The 21,816-nt window shown below is 38.5% G+C and overlaps 1 protein-coding gene across 1 annotated transcript in view; it reads left to right on the top strand.

Annotated features, from left to right (window-relative positions):
• NFX1 (nuclear transcription factor, X-box binding 1) overlaps window positions 1–10,714 on the top strand; it is a gene marked incomplete at its 5' end in the record, with an annotated part of 47,696 nt that extends 36,982 nt beyond the window's left edge. Inside the window, 3 exons of the mRNA XM_009573264.1 lie at window positions 1,867–2,012; window positions 9,030–9,131; window positions 10,639–10,714. Coding sequence (XP_009571559.1) covers window positions 1,867–2,012; window positions 9,030–9,131; window positions 10,639–10,714 — 324 coding nt within the window. The remainder of the gene's footprint in view (window positions 1–1,866; window positions 2,013–9,029; window positions 9,132–10,638) is intronic.
• Window positions 10,715–21,816: the final 11,102 nt, after the last annotated feature.

Genomic DNA, 21,816 nt, shown 5'->3' with positions numbered 1-21,816 from the left:
TACTGTTACTTATGCCTACACGTTTCACTTTGACTTTTTTATTTTTTGCACTGTGCCTTTGGAGATACCAACTTCAGGTTGACTGAATAAATGAGTAATAAGAAGGATTTTTATACTTACAAGTTTTAGCATTAATATGGTTCAGCTGTATCTATCATTATATGACTTTGCTTGCCTCATGAACATCTGTTCCCCTAGACTTATCAGTATGTACTCATCTAGCATAGCAGAGTTGTCATGGTTGATATATGTAAGCAGGCAAGACAGGAAACATTTATATCATCCAGCTCTGTCTGTGTATGGACAGAAATTCTGATGTTTTTCTGAGCGTGGAACCATCACCACTTTTTTAAAGCAAGCGTTACTAGTCATCATAAATAGGTACAGAATCTGTAGCATTTTCTTCATTCAAATGCTTGTCTATATGCTGGAAGTGTTGTAATAGGTGGGAGGTTTATTACTGTTTATTATTAAGTAAAGATTGTATCTTGACAGCATGTGATTACCCTGAAGACTTATGGAAATGATTGACCACAGTTTCTGGTCCAGTTACTGTTCATAACTTAGCTGTTTTACAATCTAAGAGGAGACAGATGTTAATCCTCCATTTACACGGTAGCTACAATGTAGCTCTGATGTGTATCTTGCTCTATTACATGTGGTCTTCTTTACATTAATTTAGGTGATCGACCTTTTGTAAATCCACATTGACTACTCCCAGGGACCTTCTCCTTCATGTACCTAAAAATGGCTTCCAAAAGGACTTGCTCTATGATTTTTCCCCAGGCTTTGAAGTGTAGCTGACCAACCCATAGTTCATAGGTTGTTTTTCTTTTTTTTTTTGAACATAGTTGCAACAATTACCTTTCTCTAGTCATTGGGTTCCTATCCCATTCTCTACAATCTTTCAGAGATGACAGAGAGTGGGACATCATCCTGGTCTCTCAGCGCCCTTAAATGCACTGCCTGCAGTCCCATGAATTTGTATAGGTTGGGATTTCTCTAGAAATCCCTGACTCAATCTTATTCTACTACTGGTAGTTTGTCTTCTCCTGGAACCCTGTCTGTATACCCAAAGACCTAGAAGACTTTGTTGGGGACAACAAAGGCAAAAGCTGAAGCAGTGTCTTGAGTCCCTGAAGCAGACTGAAGCACTGAGTGTGTCATCCTCATCTGCATTTGCTGTTACAAAGTCACCCAACCTATTAGGACAGGGCTTACAGGGCCCTGCTTTTTTGTTTGTTCTTTTACTGTCTATATAGCAATCAGTGTCAAATCAAGCATTATCAGTCTTTGCTAGCTGAAATTAAAACTACAATTTTGTTTTTATTTAATAAAAAGTCTATTGATGCCATTACATGGCAGATTTTGCAGATAAATAGCTTCTTTGGTAGAGGGAAGTGATAAATCTCACACCTTCGTAGTTATCTGCAATACATGCATTGTAAAGCCAGTCTGAAAAATGAAATTAGATCTGATTCAAAATTGGCAGATCATTCTGAAAAATAAAAATTCAGAAAAAATAATTTTATTCTGCTTCTTTGGGATGTAAGTAGAATGGATACATTCAGGATTTGTATTCCAAACTTAAAAGATACATATGTATGTGTGTGTGTATATTCTTTGAGGTGATGGAAACAATGGAGAACACGTAATTTAATTTTTGGGAAATAAATGGACATTTTCGTATGAGTTTTCTGTCTATACTGAGGTATTAGCAATTTGTGGTACTAATTTTGTCCTGGCGGCAAAGTTTTAGAGGTAGAAGCACTTTCTTTTTTCTTTCTTTCTTCCCCCTGACCCATCCAAAGGAAAACTTTATGTTTTTTTTTTCTTTTTTTTTTTAAACTTTTCTCTTGAATTCAGGGCAAGCATACAAAGAAGAGCCATTGTTACCCACCAATGAACAGAGATCACCGCAGAATCATCCATGAATTAGCTCAGGTTTATGGCATTGAAAGTGTGAGCTATGACAACGAACCAAAGCGTAACGTTGTTATCACTGCAGTGAAGTACGTAACTCATTATTGTTTTCAAATCTATTAACTATAGTTTAAATCATTGGATGTTTTTGTCACTTACTCGAATGAGTTTATTTACAATGCAATTTGCAACTTGCAGTAACTTCCAGTAGAAATTTTTTTAAAGCAGTTCTTAAATTTGTAATTTCATAGGCTTCTATTTCCACTAGTCAAGTAAATCTTCAGAGAAGAAAACTCAATTAGAAATAAAAAAGCTAAGAAAAGATTTTGCAAGGCTGTTTTGCATTCATTTAGCAGTAACTTTTTATCTTTTTGCCACCAGCAATATAGCTGGTAGAGGTATCAAAGATAAGAAATGTTATAAAATTTCATGAAAATTAATTGTTGGATTGAGAAGTCATACCTAAATTTGCACCTTCTTTGAAGGAACTTACTTGTTCTCCATCTATCATAACCTGCCACAGAGTATACTCCTTCTTTAGTTGATGGACAAAGAGGGAGCTGAAATTACTGCAAATTGAAGAGATTTCTGAGCAAAAATGGAAATATTTGGAAAAGACCCACAGAAGGCAGTTCATATTAGAAAAGGAAATGAAGGGAATATAGCTGTGGGAAAAGCAAGGTGATTGCACTGGAGAGGAGTATGGGAAGGCTTCCCAAATCGGCTATCAAGGCTTCCTTGATTCTGCTGCTCACTGAGCCGCCTATTTAGTTTAGCACTGTCAAATTGTTGTTCTTTGACAACCAGTTGTTTTTGACTGTAGTTATAAAAAAAACCTGTCACCTTCCGTGCTGCTAGAGTGCCATGAGCTGCTTCTGAGCCTGTTCATGGGTTGGTAGCTTAACTACAATCTTGATTTCTTCCAAGAGAGATGGAACACCACTTTGATATCCCTTTCTGTTTCCGTGAAACGATTTAAGATAGTCTTTGTTTCTAGTAAAGAAAGGTGAGAAAAGAGATCATATTTGAAAAAGCTTATTTAAGAAAAAGAAATAGTTAGGGGGGGCAGGATGAGAAATTTGGGAAGAGTCAGAGAAAGAGGCAGGACAGATGACTATGCTTTAAAAACAAGGACATATCCTGCAACTTGAGAATGGGAGGCCTTCCTCTGTGGTTTTAGGAGAGATTGCACACTTGCTCCTTCCCTTGTGTTGTTCAGGGAACAGCGTACTGTGCAGAACGCACATGCTGCTATTTCATCTCTGCCACTCTTACAGACACGAGTGGTCTACTAAGAATGTTCTTCAGCTGCATAGCAATGTTTCTTATTTCAGTGGATTCATCCAAAGCTTCTTTTAATTGTCTTTTTATTTGCCACTTCTTCAAGACAAAAAACATTGACGCCTCAGACAAATGATAGCTCAAGTTCCAGGGTGATATTTTTGAGTATTTCACAACAGCTTCTTCAAGTCCAGGGGCTAGTAGTCACCAGAAAGTCCAAGTGGTTTGATTAATTTTGTTTCATCCTGTTCTTGGCATTCCCCACAGATTGTTATTATGGGCTCCTCTGCGTATAGATAATTCAAAGTGATGCTAGGCAAAGAGACCATTCTTCTCCACACTCCCCCATTGTGTCATTGAAATGGTAACATTGCCATACAGGTTGGTCAGAGGAGTGAGAAAGTCTCCTTCGTGCTAAGAAAGCTTCCTCCAACTGGACTTCTTCCTCTTCCAGATATCTAGGAGCAAACACCACAGATCTGCTTTGCCCTCAGCCCCTGCCCCCATCATCATTCCACCACATCAGTAAGAGTTGGCCATATTAGCTGCATTAGAATCACTGATGTACAGTATTGCGAATGTCTAACCACATAGAGAGCATTCCCAGTACTGACTGTCAACGTTGATCTGAATTACAGTTCTGGTGTCGTTTGAAGTGTAAGACCCCGAGTGAATCCTTGCAAGCGCCCTTCTCTGTGCTTCCCTGTTGATCATCTTTGCAGTCATCTTTTGAGCAGTTGCAATACCAGATTCCTTCTGAACCAGGTTCAAAGGTAATGTCCAGACTGTTATGGTGAAAAGGGGAGGGCTTTCCTCTCCAAGTTGACACATGTGCATCACTGTACCTGTCAGTGGTTTCTTGAAGTCTTTCACTCATGAATTTCCTCCTCCTCTGAGTAACTCTGGATGCCAGAGCCTGTTAAGAGGTGTCTGCTTGTTGTTATGTACTGACCAGTGTTTAAGCAGCTTGTACAGACTTGAGACATCCTGGAAGTGTTTTTGAGAACAGTCATCCCTGTAAGACCCATCCTTTTCCTGTTCCTTTCTGGAAGAACAATAGGATCAGTCTTTCCTCACGAACAAGGGGACTTTTCAGGAATATGACAGGGTCCCTGCACATCGTTCTCACTGACAAAAATACATCCTGCCACAGTCTCATTGATGTGTTCTCTATTATTCTTCTTCACCCAGGATTTTGTTTCTTTTCAATGAGGTCAGCCTAGAGACAGTTCAGGAGTGGTTACCTAGCTGCAGGCTACACAAGACCAGCAGGACAAAGACCTAAAGAAATTAAAATCCCTGTAACTACATGGAACACCCTTATCAGATCATGGCAGTGGCATCACAGAAGGCAAAAACTGTACATCCCAGTGGCAGGGTTGAAAGGAAATTATACACTCGGAGGAAACAGAATTATTCTTTGGCTGCTTTAAGTTTTTCTGGACACATTTCAGTACTTGATCTCCAGGTACAAGTTCATTTTACTTAATAAGTCAGCTGTCTCTGCAGCCTTTTTGGTATCTGGAATAACTTCACTTCCAATTTGACAGAAGTTCTGATGACTTCCTGAAGGTACTCTGTCGCTTTAAGGACTTTTATTCTACCCTTCACTCTCTAGGAATTTTCTCCTCTGCCATGAGGAAAAAGCTAACTTTCTCCCCACCCCCCTTTGCAATCACAAAGGCCTTTTCAAATGACTGCATCTCAATACCTCTAGTCTCTAAGGCTTTTTGAGCAATTTAAGCACAATGCTACAGGTCACCAGCCAAGGTGGTTTCAACAGCAGTCCTGCTCCAGAAAAGAGCTACATCTCTTTCTTAATATTTTTACTTCAATCTTGACATCGTTTGCCCTGAGAATATTTTTTGCCTCTTGACAGCTTATGACATAGGATATGTGAAGTCTAGACAATCAGGAGATTGTTTGAGAGCCACTTGCTTCATTATTCCACCCAAACTGTATCAGCTTTTGGAGACACTTCTCACAAAAAACCTGCTCTGCCTGAAAGCTGGTGGATCATTATTGCAAGGCTACATGGAGTCATTTCTGGACAGATTAGTGCACAAAGAATTTTATAGTAGTTCATACCAAAACAGATCAACGCTGATCCATCCTGGAGTTACGAAAATTGAACTTCCAGTCTTTAAGGAGAAGATAAGTTTGAGTCCTGATTTCCACAGTTCGGTTTTATACAACAGGCCATCCTGTCAGCACTACCAGTGCCTTATAGTCAACAGGTAGTTAGTTGTGTTCTCCTTGCTTTTCCCTGGAGTGCTGCTAAAAATTTGTCATCTCATCGTTGTTGCTTGGGGCAGGCAGTTGTCTTTTTTTCCTTACTTTGAGAATAAGTTAATAGAGTGAAGAATGGCAACTTTCATATCAAAATGTCCAAAGTACTTGCAAAGCCTTTTGGTTCCATCTCCACAGTTCTATTACAACTGATGATAGATAACCATGATTTATGTTAGCAGGAAGGGAGGATCTGCTTGCTTTCTCCTTTCTGGCAATTAATTAGTCAAGGTTTTTTTTCCATTGTACACCTATTTAGTTGAATTCAGTTGTTTGGTTTTCTTCCAGATGAGCTGAATATGATTGGCTGTTTCGTGGTTTTGGGGTTTTTTTTTGTTTTGTTTTGTTGTTTTAAACCAGTGAATAGAAATATTCACAGAAATTTGGGGAGGTTGGAGTCAGTCTACTATTGTCCTGTGTGTCACCAAGGTATACAGGAAGTGGTGTACATTTTGCTTGAGTGTGAGTTGATAGATTTTTTTGTCTCCAAAGCCTCTGTGATTACATGGCTGGACAGTCAGCTGCATCTCTCTTCTGCTTTTTTTTTTGGAGGGACACTCAATCTTGTCAAAGCAAAAACAGGGCTAAGCCTTGATGTGACCAAAGCAAATTTGGTTCCAGGATCTCCTCTAACTGTCCACAAGGCTTTAATCGCGCCTCATTTTTAAAGGCTTGATATATTAACCCTCTACATCTGGGAACATTTCACTTCAGAGCAGAGCTGCTGTATTTACTTTCTTGCAATGCGGGAACGTTCTGTTTTCTAGTAGGATTTTTTTAGCTAATTGTAGAAATAAATGCACATGTATTCTTCCAAGTGTTCTGTTTTCCTGCATTTCAGAACTCTCATTTATTTTCTTTTTTTTTTACTACACAAGCAAGATTTAGCCTGAGGTTTTAGAATAAAAACAGACACCTTACTTTACTTGGTGAAGGCCTTTCTAGCTTTTCTTTTTTTTGCCTATTTACCTCCAGTCAATTGGGTTTCCATGTTTTTGCACACCACAGTTTATTATATTCTCCCATCTATCTTTGTCCTCTTTTAGTCTTTTCAGGTAGAGCTCTACAGTTGAGAGGTGACTGAAATGATAGTGGAGCATTTGGCTTTATATGCCAGGCTTGAAGCTAAAGGATTTTTTTACCCATTTTATACAAGAGGGGAAAATTAGCTGTTCTCAGCTGATAGGACACTAATATACTTGCTGTTAGAATGTACGTGTAAACGTAATATAATCTGGAAAAAATTATGGTCAGTGGCAAGTAACTTTTTTTTCAAATAATGAAGACTTTCAGTGTTGGGGAGATGGGGACACTTTTTGAATTGGTGACCTACATTTGCAAGATTTTGCAGTTCATTTGAACAGACTAGCAGTACTCAGTTTAAAACAATAGTGAAATGGGGTCAGGGATCATCACTTCATATTTTAGTGGACTTCTGACTTACCTTGAGAATGTTGTCGAGTTTTTTTTATCTGTGTTGCCACAATATCACAGGAATTGGCCATTACATTTTCAGAACTGATGGAAAACAAGACATGATGGAAATAAGACAAATACTTAATTTTTTTAAGCTCTGAAATAGAACTAGTGTTCATCTGTGTACTGATGTGAGATTTCAACTGCGTAGAACTCTGAGGGAGGTGGGGAAAAAATATGAATTACCAAATATGTGACAAAGCATGGAACTCTTAACACATGCACATTTCTGGAATTATAACAATACACAAGCCATTGTTTTGCAGCACTTTTTGCTACTTGAAATGTAATTTTGAAAGGAACAAGATAAACTTGTAAGTGGGAATTTAATGTGATTATTAAACAGAGAATCGCATGGTCTAGAGGATTCTGCTCTGGGAGGAGTCTATTTAAAAATTCATGAATAAAATAAACCAGGAGGAAACATTTTTTGATGATTGACATAGAGCCATAGAATCATTTAGGTTGCAAAAGAGCCTTAAGATCATTGAGTCCAACCATTAACCTAACACTACCAAGTCTACCACTAAACCATGACACTAAGCACCACATCTACACGTCTTTTAAATACCTCCAGAGATGGTGACTCAACCACTTCCCTGGGCAGCCTGTTCCAATGCTTGACAACTTCTTTCAGTGAAGAAATTTTTCCTAATATCCAATATAAATCATTCAGATAGAAATAGGAAAGCAATCCAGTTTAGTGTACCAGAAGTAGTTTGCTCTTAAAATGTCAGTAGCAGGGGTTTAGAGGAAAGTACAAGAAGGGTAAGAAATTGACAGGATTTAAGAATTTTAATTTATTCAGCTTATTCGCCCCCAGAAAAGATGAAAAAGAAACTGTGAATGGAAAAGATGTTGATAGTGGAAGATTTTTCAGTCTTGCAGTTAAATCATAACAGTGACCTGGAAGTTAAAATAAAGCAAGCTCACTCTTGAAAGTGGCTCATGAATTTATAGGAAATTTTAAGCCTATTACAGATATAGTGTGTTTGGTAATTATTTGGATTTTTTTTTTTTTCATTAGATGCCTTTTGGAACAATCTTTCTAGGTTTTTTTTTTCTGTTTTTTTTTGTGGTGGGGTTTTTTTTTTGTTTGTTTTTGTTTTTGTAATATCCTTCCTCTTTCTCCAGCCAGTGCAGCATTTGGGCACGGACTGCCATACTGAAGTTGAGTGTGATTCACAGCCAATATATGCCTAAAGCGTATAAATATACATGCTGAAGTATACTGTCCTCCTGTATTGGAGAAAATACTGCCCTGCACCACAGCCACAGTGGCCCTTGCGTTGCAGATAGGACAAGCACAAGTGGGATCCTTCATTGTATGGTTGTGATCACATAATAGATTGTAACTAGTGTGGAAGGCAGGAAGAGCTGATTTTTTTTTTTCTTTCCCCCTACCCCCTAATGCATAATGTTATTTTTCTGATCTTGTTCACCTGGGCTAGCTGACAAGGAAGAGGCAGTGTTGCTGCATTGTTCCTGGGAGAGTGTTGCTTAGCAGGGCTACTTTGAGTGCAGAGTGATAAACAAGTTTAACATGACTTACTGCCAGAGTTTAAGAACATGTTTCCAAAACATTGTAACATGTTTTGAAGATGCAGTGAACTGTGTTCACATGATGCCGAGTTAAGTTATGAAGTTGTTGCTTCTGATCTTACATCTGTTCTGTGAAAGAACAGATATATGTTGTCCTACAATGCAAGTGTTGCATTTTTGGTATTTTAACAGTTAATCATGTTGTGCACTTCACTTGCAGAAAGGAAGGAGTCTGGGCACCAACACTCAAACCTAGTAAGCTGCTTCTGCATCTTTTATAGACAGTGATCAAGAGACATTTGGAATACTAGATATCTTGTCCTTGGTAATGAAAATGGACTTTGCACACTATTGATCTCCGTGGTTGGAAAATTAAATATTTGAATAGGTGATTTAAGTATACAAGTATGAACTCTCTGATACCAGAACTGCTACTTAAAAATGTAACTCTTTTGCCCTAACTTCTTAATGAATATAATTTCCTATTGAATTAAATAACCTTTCTTTTATTTCTCTAGAGGGAAATCCATTTGTCCAAGCAATACCTTAACTTCTGTGCTAGATAAAGAAATGCAGAGCAGGCCTCCACCTCCTATTCCTCATTACAAACAAACAGATAAGTAAGGAATTTGTTTTTAAAACAGTATTCTTCAATCTAGTGCTGAGTTACCTGAGAGTGTTCCTGAGCTTCAACTTCATACTTCCTGTTTCTTTGTTTTCCCAACCCACACGCAGCTTTGGAGCTTGCAGCCTGCACTAAGATTTTCTTTCCACAGAAGTAAACCTGAAATGAAGTGCTAAGACAATGTAGAATTGACTATGTGGTGTAGGAGTAGTAATATAGCAAATATTGTGGATTTTTTTTTTTTTAAATAAAGATTAGATAGTTGGGAAGAGATGGCTGTTTCGGAGTTTGGGGGATTTTTTTTTTACCTTTAACTGTTCTGTGTAAGAGAATAATGTCTTACTGGCATAAAATGATTTATTTGGACAGGTAGTAAATGTATTTTTCTTGTGTAGATATGACTACACAGTTGGCTAAAGGTGAACTACCATTTTTCTCAGATAGTGAAAGCTACTGAAGATGCAATATATAAGGCTTCTTCGTGAATAGTCTAATAGAACAGTCTTTACTTTGTATGACCTGCCAGCTTCAGGTACCTGTAGTCATTTCATAGTTATGAATTTTTTTAATGGATGGCTTATTCTTTGTTCAGGTTCACTTCTCAGAACTTTTAACCCCCAAGTTATTTCCAAATTAGCATTTGAAATGTTCTGTGAAGTACCATTTGCAGAAAGGGACAGCTTAATTTTGCAGTAACTATTGCAGTAGCTATTGGGTGTTTAAGGTACTGCTGGAATACAAAGTAGGCTGTTCTGAGAAAATACAAATTGTTTCAGAAGCATCTAGAACAAAACACGTGTCTAAAATGACTGCTTATGGTGTAACTCAATGTGAATTTTAAAAAGGTTGTTACTCTCTATTTCCACTTACTTCTGTGGGAGTCCTGTCTTCAGTGACCCTAATGAAAGGGGGCTATGTGGCAAAATTAAATAAAAAAAGGGCTTTAGCCATTTGTTGTTAATTACTAGAAGTGAAATGTCTTTAGAAGTGCTTAATTCTACAAAATCTTCTGGAATATCTCATACTGTCTTACTGAAAAAATCTTTACAGTATTTGGATTTGGTATTACCATGTATTTTTTTGTTGTTCTTGCTTTTAAAAGTGAGCAGATTTGATCATCAACTCACTTCAACAGTATATCTTTTGCTCTTTCATTTAAAAAGGCATGTTGAACATTAAGTCTTCAGTACAGTATCATTTTTGTAATACATATTGCCAGTAAATGGTATTTTCTGGTAAAACCCCAAAACAAATTGTATCAATTCAGCCACACATAGATGTACATTAATTTAACAAGGTATATGTTTTTCCCAAAAATCAGTTAACAGAAGCTTTCTGGAGCATTAAGGTATTTCCATTAAAACATAATGTAGAAATGCATACCATTTACCAATGCAGTGTGCATGTGCACACTGAGACATTATGGGAGTTTCTGATTTCAGTTTACTTTGTATATTGTTTTTCATGCGGGTGAGTAACAGCTAATATTCTTATAATTTCAGGAGTAGTGGCAACAGTGGTTTATCCAAACCATTAAAAGAAGAGCCAGTAATTGACTACTTTGATGTCCAGGACTGAAGTGATTGATGTAGAATTATGATATAGAAGCTTAGAGGTGAAGATACTAAGTTACTGTGTGAGGCGCTTTTTGGTTATCTGTCAAATGATCAGTTGTTCAGCATATTCATGATTTAACATCTAAAGTTAGATTGATTGTGATACTTTAAAAAGTTATGCATTTTTACAGTTTATGTAACAGTATAGCTTTTTAAACCTGGGTTTGGTGCAATTTTTTATCTAATGTGCTGTCAGAATTATGTAAATTTCCATTGATGCCTTTAAAGTGAGAGAACTGGTAATCAAATATATTTTTGGGTGTAGTAAGAACAATAATATATCTCAAAGATTTATTTTGACATATCTCACACGACATAAAATGGACCAGAAATAATCTGTGTTAAAAACAATGATGGGAATATTCTTAAAGTGTTTTCATATTTTATTAATTCATTTTTGTGTTAATGTGGTAAATTTGGGAATTTGAGTTACTCTTCTGCATGGAAGGAAATATAAAATTTAGTCTAAGTATGAATATATACACTAAATGCCCATTAAGAGCACAGACTTCCTTTGGTATCTGAAGAACCAGGATTTGGGGAAGGTGGAGAATTACGACTTATTTTGCTTTATCTTAAATTTGATGTGTTTTTAAAAAAAAAAAAAGGCAAAAAAACCCAACAAAAAACCCACACACAAAATCCAAAAAAAAACCAAAACAAAAAAACCCCACCCCAAAAAAAACCAATACAAGAAAATTATTAATACTTCATTATTGAAGATCTTGAACAAAATGAGACTTTATGTATTATTTTGGTGTTCTGTTTGGTTTAATTTGTATTTAGATATGTTAGCTTGATGGTCTTCTGGGGGTTTTTTTTGCATGGTTTTATTGGGGGTTTATAATCTTTTTCTGTGCTGTGCAAGCTTAAGGTGAATGTGTGAAGATTGGTTTATGTTACGAATTTGGAACAATATTTGTAAAATTTATAAGACCATCTGTCTAAACTGTTTGGTAATGGAAGATCTTTGTTTTATGGGAAATGCTGTAAACAAAATGGGGTGATGGTTTAAACAGTGAGAGACACCAAAGTGGTCTCATAGATGGTGAATTGTTTCCAGATGATGAGTTAAGATAGGTGAATAGCTCTCTGGGAGAGGAGATTGTAGGTCTGATCAGAAGAGGTGGCACAGCTCTGAATTTGAGTAGTATCTGTTCACTTGAGGAAAAGATTTTTTGAGTTAATAACTTCAGTAACTCTGACATGGATGCACTCTTGTTTCTTGTTCCTTGTGGCTGGCTACATGTAGCACTAGAGGTGAGTCCCCTGTACAGCATCAGAGGCTGCTGCTAAAAGGGGCTTAGCATAATGAAGAAACAGATCTAGCAAAAGACTCGTCATCTGTTGTTGATTTAGTTTTTCAGCCAGCTCACTATGGTGTAGTGTGAGATTTGTTGCCAAGAAAATGGAAGGCAGTTATCCATGCTTAGATTCACTTATAGTTATCACATGACCCTGAGCCTTAACTGTGAAGCATTCTGTGGCTACGTTTCATCTTGAACAGCTTGTGAAACACGAAAGAATGAGGAGTAAACTCACAAACCATATCTGTCCTCCAAAATGTTTTTAAATTAAAAAGCATACTGTAATTGCCTATTTTTGTAGGAGCTTATTATTCCATGTTAAAAAAAAATGCAGCCTTACATGTTTCTAAACATTTGAAATGCATATGCTTCAGGTAAAACAGTTACCAGAAGGATTCTCAACCCTCAAGAGTCTTCAGGCTTTTAATTTGCATGTAGTGGTTTAAATTGATTTAACCTTTTTTGTCTAATATTTTGTGAACAGAAATGAAAAATAAATTAACATAGCTTATATTGCCCTTAATTTCTTAAGCAAATTAATGTTTGATTCTACAAGGCATACTGCTTTGCTAAGTTCAGCTGAAGAAGGAAGTTGCTCGGCATCTTTCCAGTAATGTATTTCTTCAATCCCCTTATTGTGAGGCATGTATCTATTCCAGTGCTTGCAGACAAGTGCCAGCTCATGTGGCCAGACAAAGGCTAATTCTGGTTTTGAAACTCAGAGCTACATTAATATAGCACTGTTTTCAAGCTAGTAACACCTGTTAGGGAGAATGTACATAGTTATACTGCAAAGGTAGGTTCTGGACAGGAGCTGGCACACACATCTTGCGAGCTGAGAGTATGAAGTTAGATGCACATACACTGGAGCACACGCAGTTGGTACACCACAGGTAGACCTAACATTACAGAAAACAAACAGAAAAATTACAAAGTCACTTTGTTTGTAATAAATAGAGTAAGGCTGAAGCCTATTAACTTTTCACACAGTTTCACATGGATATAGCTAAAACTTCACATCTGCACCTCTGATTTGAAATTTAAAACTTGAAAGGTTTTAATAGCATTATATTTAGCTCTGCTTTTTGGAATTTTTATCACGTTATGGCTTTAACATAAAAATGTGAACCTTGGTGCACTTCAGCAATCAAATATTCTGCCACTGCTTTTAATAAGAAAACCCAGGTAATCTTCAGCTTCTCAAGATGAGACTAATAATTATTACTGAATCTGTTCATACTGAGAAGTCATAATTCTCTTCACTAAACCTCTTAACTACATGAATGTTAAAACATTTTTATAGATCTGTATGTTATACATCTCTAAATCATGGCTTTTGGAGCATATCTGTGGTTATGAAGCAAGTCACATGTACAGAAACATTTATTTTGAAATGCATTTTAATAACTTGGTTAAAAACATGATACCATACATTTACCCAGGAAAGTAATGCCAAAAAGAATGTATTGGTGTCTTTCTTCCCAGAATACAGTTACATAGCCTTAAGAAGGAACTCAGCAAAGTTTAACAGTGGTGCTCTCCTCTCTGTTCTGGTTTGCTTTTGCTGCAATGTATCTTTGACTTTCGTATGGAATAGTACTAAAGGCTGTAGTTTTGATATCTGTGATAACTCATCTTCATATTGCACGTGTGCCTCATGGAAATATTTTTCAAATAGCTACTTTGTAAATCTGAACTGGACTTTGCACCTTTTATCTAATAGAAAAATGAGTGGATAAAAGAAATCTTTGCATCAGTGAAGTGAGTGGCAAAAATCCTATTGACATCACTGGAACCAAGACTTAAGTTTCGATATGCTAGTCATTTTCCACAGCCCTAAGAATAATATTTTCTCTTGTAAAGTTATTTGAAAAAAGTACTCTGCAATAAGCATCTTTTGAAATAACTTATGTGTTGTCAGTTGGAATTCATGCAACTTCATGAAGTGCTTTTAAAATTGTGTATAAAATAGGCAGATACTTTGGCATTTGGGCTGTGCTATTACCTATCTATATTGTTTAACATGTTTAAAGTGCTCTGAATATTCAGTGCTTGGGTTTAACCTAAAATTGTGTAAGATGCGTAAGTAGACTTCAATACCACTGTTTCTGTGGCAGTTTTGTACAGTATCTGCCGCATAATGAAATGAGCAAAGTAAAATTGTTGTAAAACACTTATTCTTAAGTTATTTGTTGAAAGTTTTATATTTGACTTGATTTTTTCAAGTTACTGGTATAAAATTTCTTTCTTTATAAACCTGAAATAAATCTAAGTTGAAAGTTCAGTGCTTTGGAATTGTTTGCAAGCTTTGTCTTGGTATTTCAAAGTTGGAAGACTGAGATATCACAGAGAAACAATAAAGATTTAAATGGAAGTTTGGGGAGTCCTTGTCCTCAAATTTTGAAATATGAGGTGTGATTTCCTGGATTTGAAGTGATTTTAAATGAATGCTGTAAGGAGAATGAAGCAAGTAAAGAGGGACTCCCCAGGAAGTGGAGAGTAAGGATTATCTGGTACCTTCTTGGGGTTCAGAAGTACAGGAGAGGTGATTATCTGAATAGAAATGTACATTTTGGTTATCTGAAAAACCCTTTACTATGTCAGCCTAAATGCTACTTGGCAATAAAATGTATCATTTTAACTCGTCCCTTCGTTGTTGTTTGCCCACTGTTCAATTGTAATGGTGACTGTAAAGAAGAGTGGTATGGGGCAGGGGCAGCGGCGGGGTGGGGAAGTGAGGACTAATGTCACTTAAAAATCCCTGTGGGCATTGATTTAACAAGTACAGGATGACAGAGGTTACGTGGGGGGGGAGGGGCGGGGAGTGTGAAAACTTTGCCAGCACAGTTCAGTAGAAGGCAGGAAGACTCAAAAAGCAAACAGTCTGAAAATTGGGAGTTTGAAATTATTTTAACTGCTTCCTCCTGAAACTTTTATAATACCAAGGAATGCACCTCCAATGTCAAAAGCCACAGAAATAAAGAATAGCAGCAAAAAATTAGTGGCCTGACCTGGTATTTCAGATGGAGTGCAAGATGGCTCAAGAAATTATCTAGGATTGAAGAGTTCTTGAAAGAGAGCTGAAAACCTTTTTTCTTACTACTTCAACTGCCAGTAAGTTTGGACTTTCTTTTCAGGATATTTTGGAGGATGAAGGTGCCATGTTGCAGGTATATAAGCATTGCAAAACAGATCTTAATTGGAAATCTCTGCCTGAAAAAAATACTTGCATTTCAGTTCAGGATTGTCGTTGACTAGAAGGTGACTAAACATGTCATTGTTATCAGTGTGTGCAAATGGCAGCAGAAGAGACAAATCAATTTTGCTTTCTGTTCGCTTATCTTGTCCATGTTTGGAAATAGTCATTCAAGACATGACATGGTCACAACAGTCCCCTACTAGGTTAAAAAAAAAAAAAAAGCTTAGATGGATACTACTGTTCAAATAATGTTGGTTTTTGAGTATTTTAGACTTTGTAGATGCTGAATCCCCAGCAGAAGCCTTGCTACTTAGTCAAGGATGAGAACAGCATTTGTTAAGTTGCTGAATTCGTAAGATGGTTGATGTGCAAATTTTTATGTCTATATCCTTCTTATTTAACCATGAACCAGAATGCCAGAGACATTAGAAAAGGTATCTTTAGAAAGGCTGTATTTTGGGTGCTCCTGAGCTATGGACCAGGTTTCTTAGTCTTTGTCATCTCAGGATTTTTGGAGGAAGCAGTGCAGCTTCTTGAGCAGAGGGAAGGAGACCACATTGCTGCTATCCTGGGAGAAGCCAGGTCCCAGAAGGATCCTGGGAATCCTTTGGTGTTAACAGGACCCTGTTGCAGGTAGCAACGTGTGGATCCTTCCAGCTAAAAGGTAGGTGAGTATGCCTTTATGTTCAAGTGGGTGAAATCTGCTGCTGAATATGCTTTGCTTCCTTCTGGAGTAGGGCTGTGGTATGGATGAGGTGCAGTCTAGACTTATGTCTTGTTCTGCCATCCCAAGAGCTACTTTTTCCAGCACTGTACATTTTTGTGGAAGTCAGGTTGTCCCATTTTATACTTCTATGGAAAATACAGGTCTCTTTCACAATAGAAAATGGATTTTGCCACTGAAAGAATCTTTTTCAGAGCACAGACCAAGGCATAGCACCTTTCTGATGTTTCAGGCAATCTTCTGTAAATTGGTTTAGGCTCCATCATTGTATGACCTACTGTTGCCTGCTCTTTCCAGCGAGAGGAAGGAGGGGCAAAACATGTCTGTTGTGTGGAGATCTACTTTGCTTGCCCCTCACAACTTTACTTTCTGTGAAATCATGTCCAGGAACTGCCACCTAGTCAGTGATTCAGCTTTCTACTGGATCTAATCTGTGCTAATTCCAATGTCCAGTCTTCTTGCTACATCCACATTTACTCCCTTAAAGTGTAGGAAATTTATTCTAGTCAGACTAGAGGGCTTCATTTGTAAGGAGCTGTAAGAAACCACACTAAAAATCATGATCACTGTAAAGAAAAACTCATCCTAATAGAACACTTTTTAGGTTCCTAGTAGCTAGAAACCAAAGGGTTGTCTCCTTCAAAATTGTGTGTGTAGGATAAGCTTACATGTTTTACTAGGGAACATTTTTTATAAATCTAAGTTCTAGGAAATAAAAGGCTGTGGTGAAAACTGAGTAGTGGGATGTTTTGGATAGTTGCGTATCAAACAATGTAGTCAGGAAGGTACATTCTGTCCAAGGCACCTAGAGAGCTTATCTTTTTTTAACAAGCCATTTAAGGAATTTCAGAATTTACTGCTTACCCAGTAAGTTAGATACCTCTTAATAGATGTTAATAAATGCTGTTTCAGGAAGCATTAATTAAAATCTTCCCTCAGTGCAATAACTCCTGGGGTAAGTACTGATTTAGGTTGGTGTTTAAATTCAGTATGTTGCCATCAAATAAATAGGTGCCAAAGTTTCTAATTAAGTATGTGTCTGTGACTGCTTAGGAAGGACAGTTCAGCAGCTTCAAAGGCTTATGCAATTCTAATTATACTCTATTGAAGTAGGCAGTGATTAAACAGGTATTGGATTGATGCCACTAAAATATCAATGTAGTAACTCATTAATGAATTTTTATTTAAGGTGCATTTCTGGTAACTTTATTAGGTATTTAAGGAGTGCTACATCTTACTTGTTAGCTCACATCTAAGTACTTACTAAGTAATGTAAGTAATGCATTTACTAAGAAGTAGCTGATAAAGCTGCATATGAAATCAATGGCATTTTTATCCCATGGTTCTCCCATTTTTTCCAGTCCTGACTATGAGAAATTATTTTAGACTTCAGCCTAAATGTGCACAAAGCCATGCACCTGGAATGGAGTAACCCCATGCAACGGTACAGGCTGGAGCCCATTGTCTAGACAGCAGCTTTGTGTAAAAAGACTTGGGGGGCAGGGAGTCCCGGTGGGCAGCAAGTTGAACGCGAGTTAGCAGTGCACCCTTGTGGCAAAGGCAGCCAGCTGCGTACTGTGCTGTATTAGTAAGCACGAAAGTGATTACTCCCCTCTATTCAGCACTTGTGAGATGACTTCTGTAGTACTGGGTCCAGCTGTGGGCTCCCCACTACCAGAAAGACCTGACTGGACTGAGTCAAACAGAGGACTACCAAGTTGGTCAGGAGGCAGGAGTACATGACATACATGGAGAGGTTGAAGGCACTGGATTTGTTCAGCCTCAAAGAGAGAAGACTAAGAAGAGGAATTACTGCTGTCCACAACTACCTAATGGGAGGGTATAGAGAAGACAGAGCCACAGTGCACTGTAGAAGGATGAGAGGAAATAGACACAAGTTGAAACATGAGAAATTATGACTTGATACATGCAAAATAACTTTTACCACCAGGGTGGTAAAATACAGGATGAGTTTGCTCAGAAATGTTACAGAATCTTATCTCCTGAAGACATTAAAAACTCAACTAAATGAGGTCCTGAGCAACCTTCTCTAACCGGACATGCTTGGAGCAGGTAATTGGACTAGATCACCTCCCTGAGGTACCTTCCAACTAATATCCTACAATTCCTGGTCAACTTAAGCAAGCTATGCTCTTGACTCAGTTTTGTCCTTGAGCTTTAACAGTTCTTTTTCTACATACAATGTTAGCTGTCGAAAGTAAAAACATTCTTTAAGTATTACCTGATATTTAATTCCTTAATGATGCAAATACTTTTAATGGCCAAACAGCTTCTATCATCAAAAACTTGTTAAAGCAAAGTCAATTGTTTCTGTGGAATGGACATCTTACCAGCTATATCAAGAAGTTAAGAAAAAGGTTTGTTTTCAGATGCAAAAGGATTTGCAAAAAATACCTGAAAGAATTAGCTGAGTAGTGGCAGATGTGTTACTCTTCAAATGAATATAAGCTAAAACCAGTCACCCTGTAAAATATTTTTCAAAACATTATCCAGGTCTACAAGTTGAAAATATTAATGTGAAAGAAATTAATATCAATAAAAACTACTTTAGAATTACGCACATTTAGAGCTAAGACTTCCCCTTTTTCCCACCAAAGTAACAGCTGAAGAGTGCAATTTTGGATTTACTCCATAGCCCACTGGCTCCAATCAGTTACTGATGCAGGACACTGCACTTGGCCTTGTTGAACCTCATGAGGTTCACATGGGTCTACATCTAGAAAGCTTGTCCAGGTCCCTCTGGATGGCATCCCATCCCTCAGGCGTGTCAACCGCACCACTCAGCTTGGTGTCATCTGCAAACTTGCTGAGGGTGCACTCGATCCCACTGTCTATGTCATTGATGAAGATATTAAACAGTAAAAAATTCAGCCCTCCAGCCAAGTCAGTAATGATCTTTCCCCTCTACTAAGCCACCAAATTGCTACTAGATGGGAGGTTTGGCCATTATAGGTGCAGAGTGGGAGTGTGGCCCCACATGCATCCATGACAGGAGGAGTTTTAGGAAAAGCAGATTGGGCAGGAGAGAGAAAAAGGCATGGACTCAGGTAATGACTGAGGATTTTCATTCCAGGGTTCCTGGAAGATTGTATTATAGCAGGCAGTCTTTCGTCATAAGGGTGCCAAATATGGAGAGCACTAGAAGGTATGGGGAGGATTTTTTTCTTTATGCTTGAAGATATGAAGGTAGGAAGGAAGGTAGCATACATCTACCACTGTAGATGAATGACACTGGAAACTGGGCTGGAGCCATATGCCTTGTGCTGTTGAGCTTGGCTTCCCAAGGATAGGTCTAAGGGTATAAGACAGCCAGGAAACAGCAGGTTTGGCTGAGATGCGGGAGGAAGAAAGCAGGGATGCTAGCGTATGCGCCGGGAGCCGGGGCGGGGGGGGGAACAAAGGCATTGTTACTCCAGCAGCCCAGGTGTGACCACGCCTTAGAGTCATGAGTACTCAAAGAAGGCAGTGACATGGAATGCGGAAAATGTTGCTCAGGCATTTTCTGCTAAAAGGGCAGAAAATCAGGCTCTGGAATAAGACATGGGTGGAAACAGTCTCACTGTGATAGGAAAAGATAGCAGCAGAGCAGGACAAAATGAGGAAAGGGACACATACACTCAACAGTATTCCTGAGCATATTGCAACCTGGACAGCAACCAGTAATACTCTTTGAAAACAAATGAAGCTGGCCCAGGCATTTGGAAAATGTGGGCAGACCATTCTGGTGGCACACTGAGGGACAAAATTGCTTGAAATAAGAATGGGAGATTTAGGCAAACATGAGCTAATGACTGCAGACTGTGATCAAAGGAGAAATAGGCGGGTTATGCCTGAAATTCATGATTATACCAAAGCTCATAGGTGAAGAAGTTTTGCATGGTAGGCAATGGGAGGAGGGGGAAATAGAGAAGATCTGTTCCTCCAAGATCTTTATATGCTGTTTGTTATACTTTCAAAAGGCAGCCTTGGTGAAACCTCCCTCTCCTCCCCTGCCAAAGCTGGGGTGGACCCTCAACCAGAGTTTGGCCTGCTTTAAAGGGTGAGCAAAGTCACAGAGGAGGGGATGGGAATGCAAATACACCGAAGACTCAGGAGATTTGAGAAGTTCATTTTGCAGTGGGCACTAAGTTCTCCTGACAGATTAGCCCAGGAGATAGTGCACGATGTGCTTGTTGGGTTAAGTACAAGAAGGCTTCCTGGTTTTAAGGTGGACAGGGTGCCAGGTAATAGCATGGAGTTACAACCTATCAAAGGATAGGAAAAGAAATCACTCTGTTCTATGACAATTTGCCACTTAGAGGGGAAGTTTTGTTCATCCTTAAGACCAATAAGTATTAAAGAGACCAATGAATTCTGGTTGATCATCACTTGTCCTCTAACTGTAGGTATAAATTCCATTCTATTTTATTCTTGCAGAGCAGCCAGGGGTGACAGAATGGATTCTCTGTTATGCTCTGTGAGATACTGTTTCTTCGGTTCAGCATCTTCAGTGATACGTTCAGTGATACGTTCCTGTAGAATATGGCTTACAAAATATATTAATTTAACATTTTGACTACTACTGGTAAACCCCATGTGACTTTAATCTGTTGAGATTCAAGTTCTAAGGCCAGGCACAGTGGTTGCTCAACAGCTTGTGTTGAGCCCAATGCTAGAATGAACAAACTCAAAAGACTGCTCGTGTCACACATTGTCGTAATGACTTTCTATTTGTTGTGGAGCATAGTAGGATTGTGGCTGGACCTCTGACATTTACAGGGCAGCAGATTCTTGCTAGCAGAAAAGAAGACAGCTGTATTGTTTGAATACACACGGAGCCCTAGGACAAATTCCTTACTCTTAGTACTGGAATAAGAGAAGAGACAGTTGCACTCAAATAGTGAAATGCTTTAGTTTTGCTGCCAAGGGTAGTAACGCTAGGTGGAGTACATGCTACTTCAGTGGTCTGGGCCTTCTCAGGGCTGAAAAAGCCCGACTGTCACAGAAGGAGAACTGTACGTTGTACAGAAGTCCTTATGAGATGCTAGTGGGCAGTCCGAGCCCAAAGGGCGCCCAAAGGGCTTCTTGCAAAAGACCACATGAGCCAGGGCTGTGAACTGAATTTCAAGATAAGTTTCTCTTGGAGAATGGGGGTTGTGGGGAAGCACCCTTTACCCACAGCTGTGGGGGAGCTTACAGCAACTTGTAAGACTAATAATAGTTGGATTGGAAGCTTGTGTTTCCTTATCCTTAGGTTGATGTTACAAATGAAAAGCAGAAGACTAAGAATGAAATAAAGAATGTACTGTTAGACCATGATTACTGTGGAAGCAGCAAGACCCAGGCTTTGAGACGCAGCCTACAGACACGTAGTCTTAGAGGCCACAGCTATGGCTGAAGGACCAAGGGTACCAAAAAAAACAGTGGGGGTTTTGCAGAGCTGAAGACCATGGTTATTATTGGGTACAGAGGAGTAGCAGGCAAGGTGGAGGGCATGAAAGTGCTGGTGTTGCAGATAATTCTTGGCCCGGCAAAACAGAAAAACACTGTTACAACAAAGACTGCTCATTAGTAAAGCTAAACAATTTCTGCAGTATTATGAGCATCTTGCTAGAGAGTGTTTATGGCAACCACAAGTCCAGCAAGTGCAAACCGCTTTTCTTAGTCTGCTGGGCAGTGGACACATGTCCTGCTAGGGCAGAAGAGTATCCCCTGGAAGTGACATCCTTGATACTGCACTCACCATATAGAACAAGGGACTGTCCCCGTTGTGAACAAGTTCACAATGAGGATGTCTACCAGGAGGGGGCACTGGCAACACACCCAAGTTCTGA

This window comes from Fulmarus glacialis, unplaced genomic scaffold (genome assembly GCF_000690835.1).
Source record: "Fulmarus glacialis isolate BGI_N327 unplaced genomic scaffold, ASM69083v1 scaffold1222, whole genome shotgun sequence".
NCBI lineage: Eukaryota > Metazoa > Chordata > Aves > Procellariiformes > Procellariidae > Fulmarus > Fulmarus glacialis.
The sequence above is the reverse complement of the archived record's forward strand: the minus strand, read 5'-3'. Positions and strand labels throughout refer to the sequence as shown.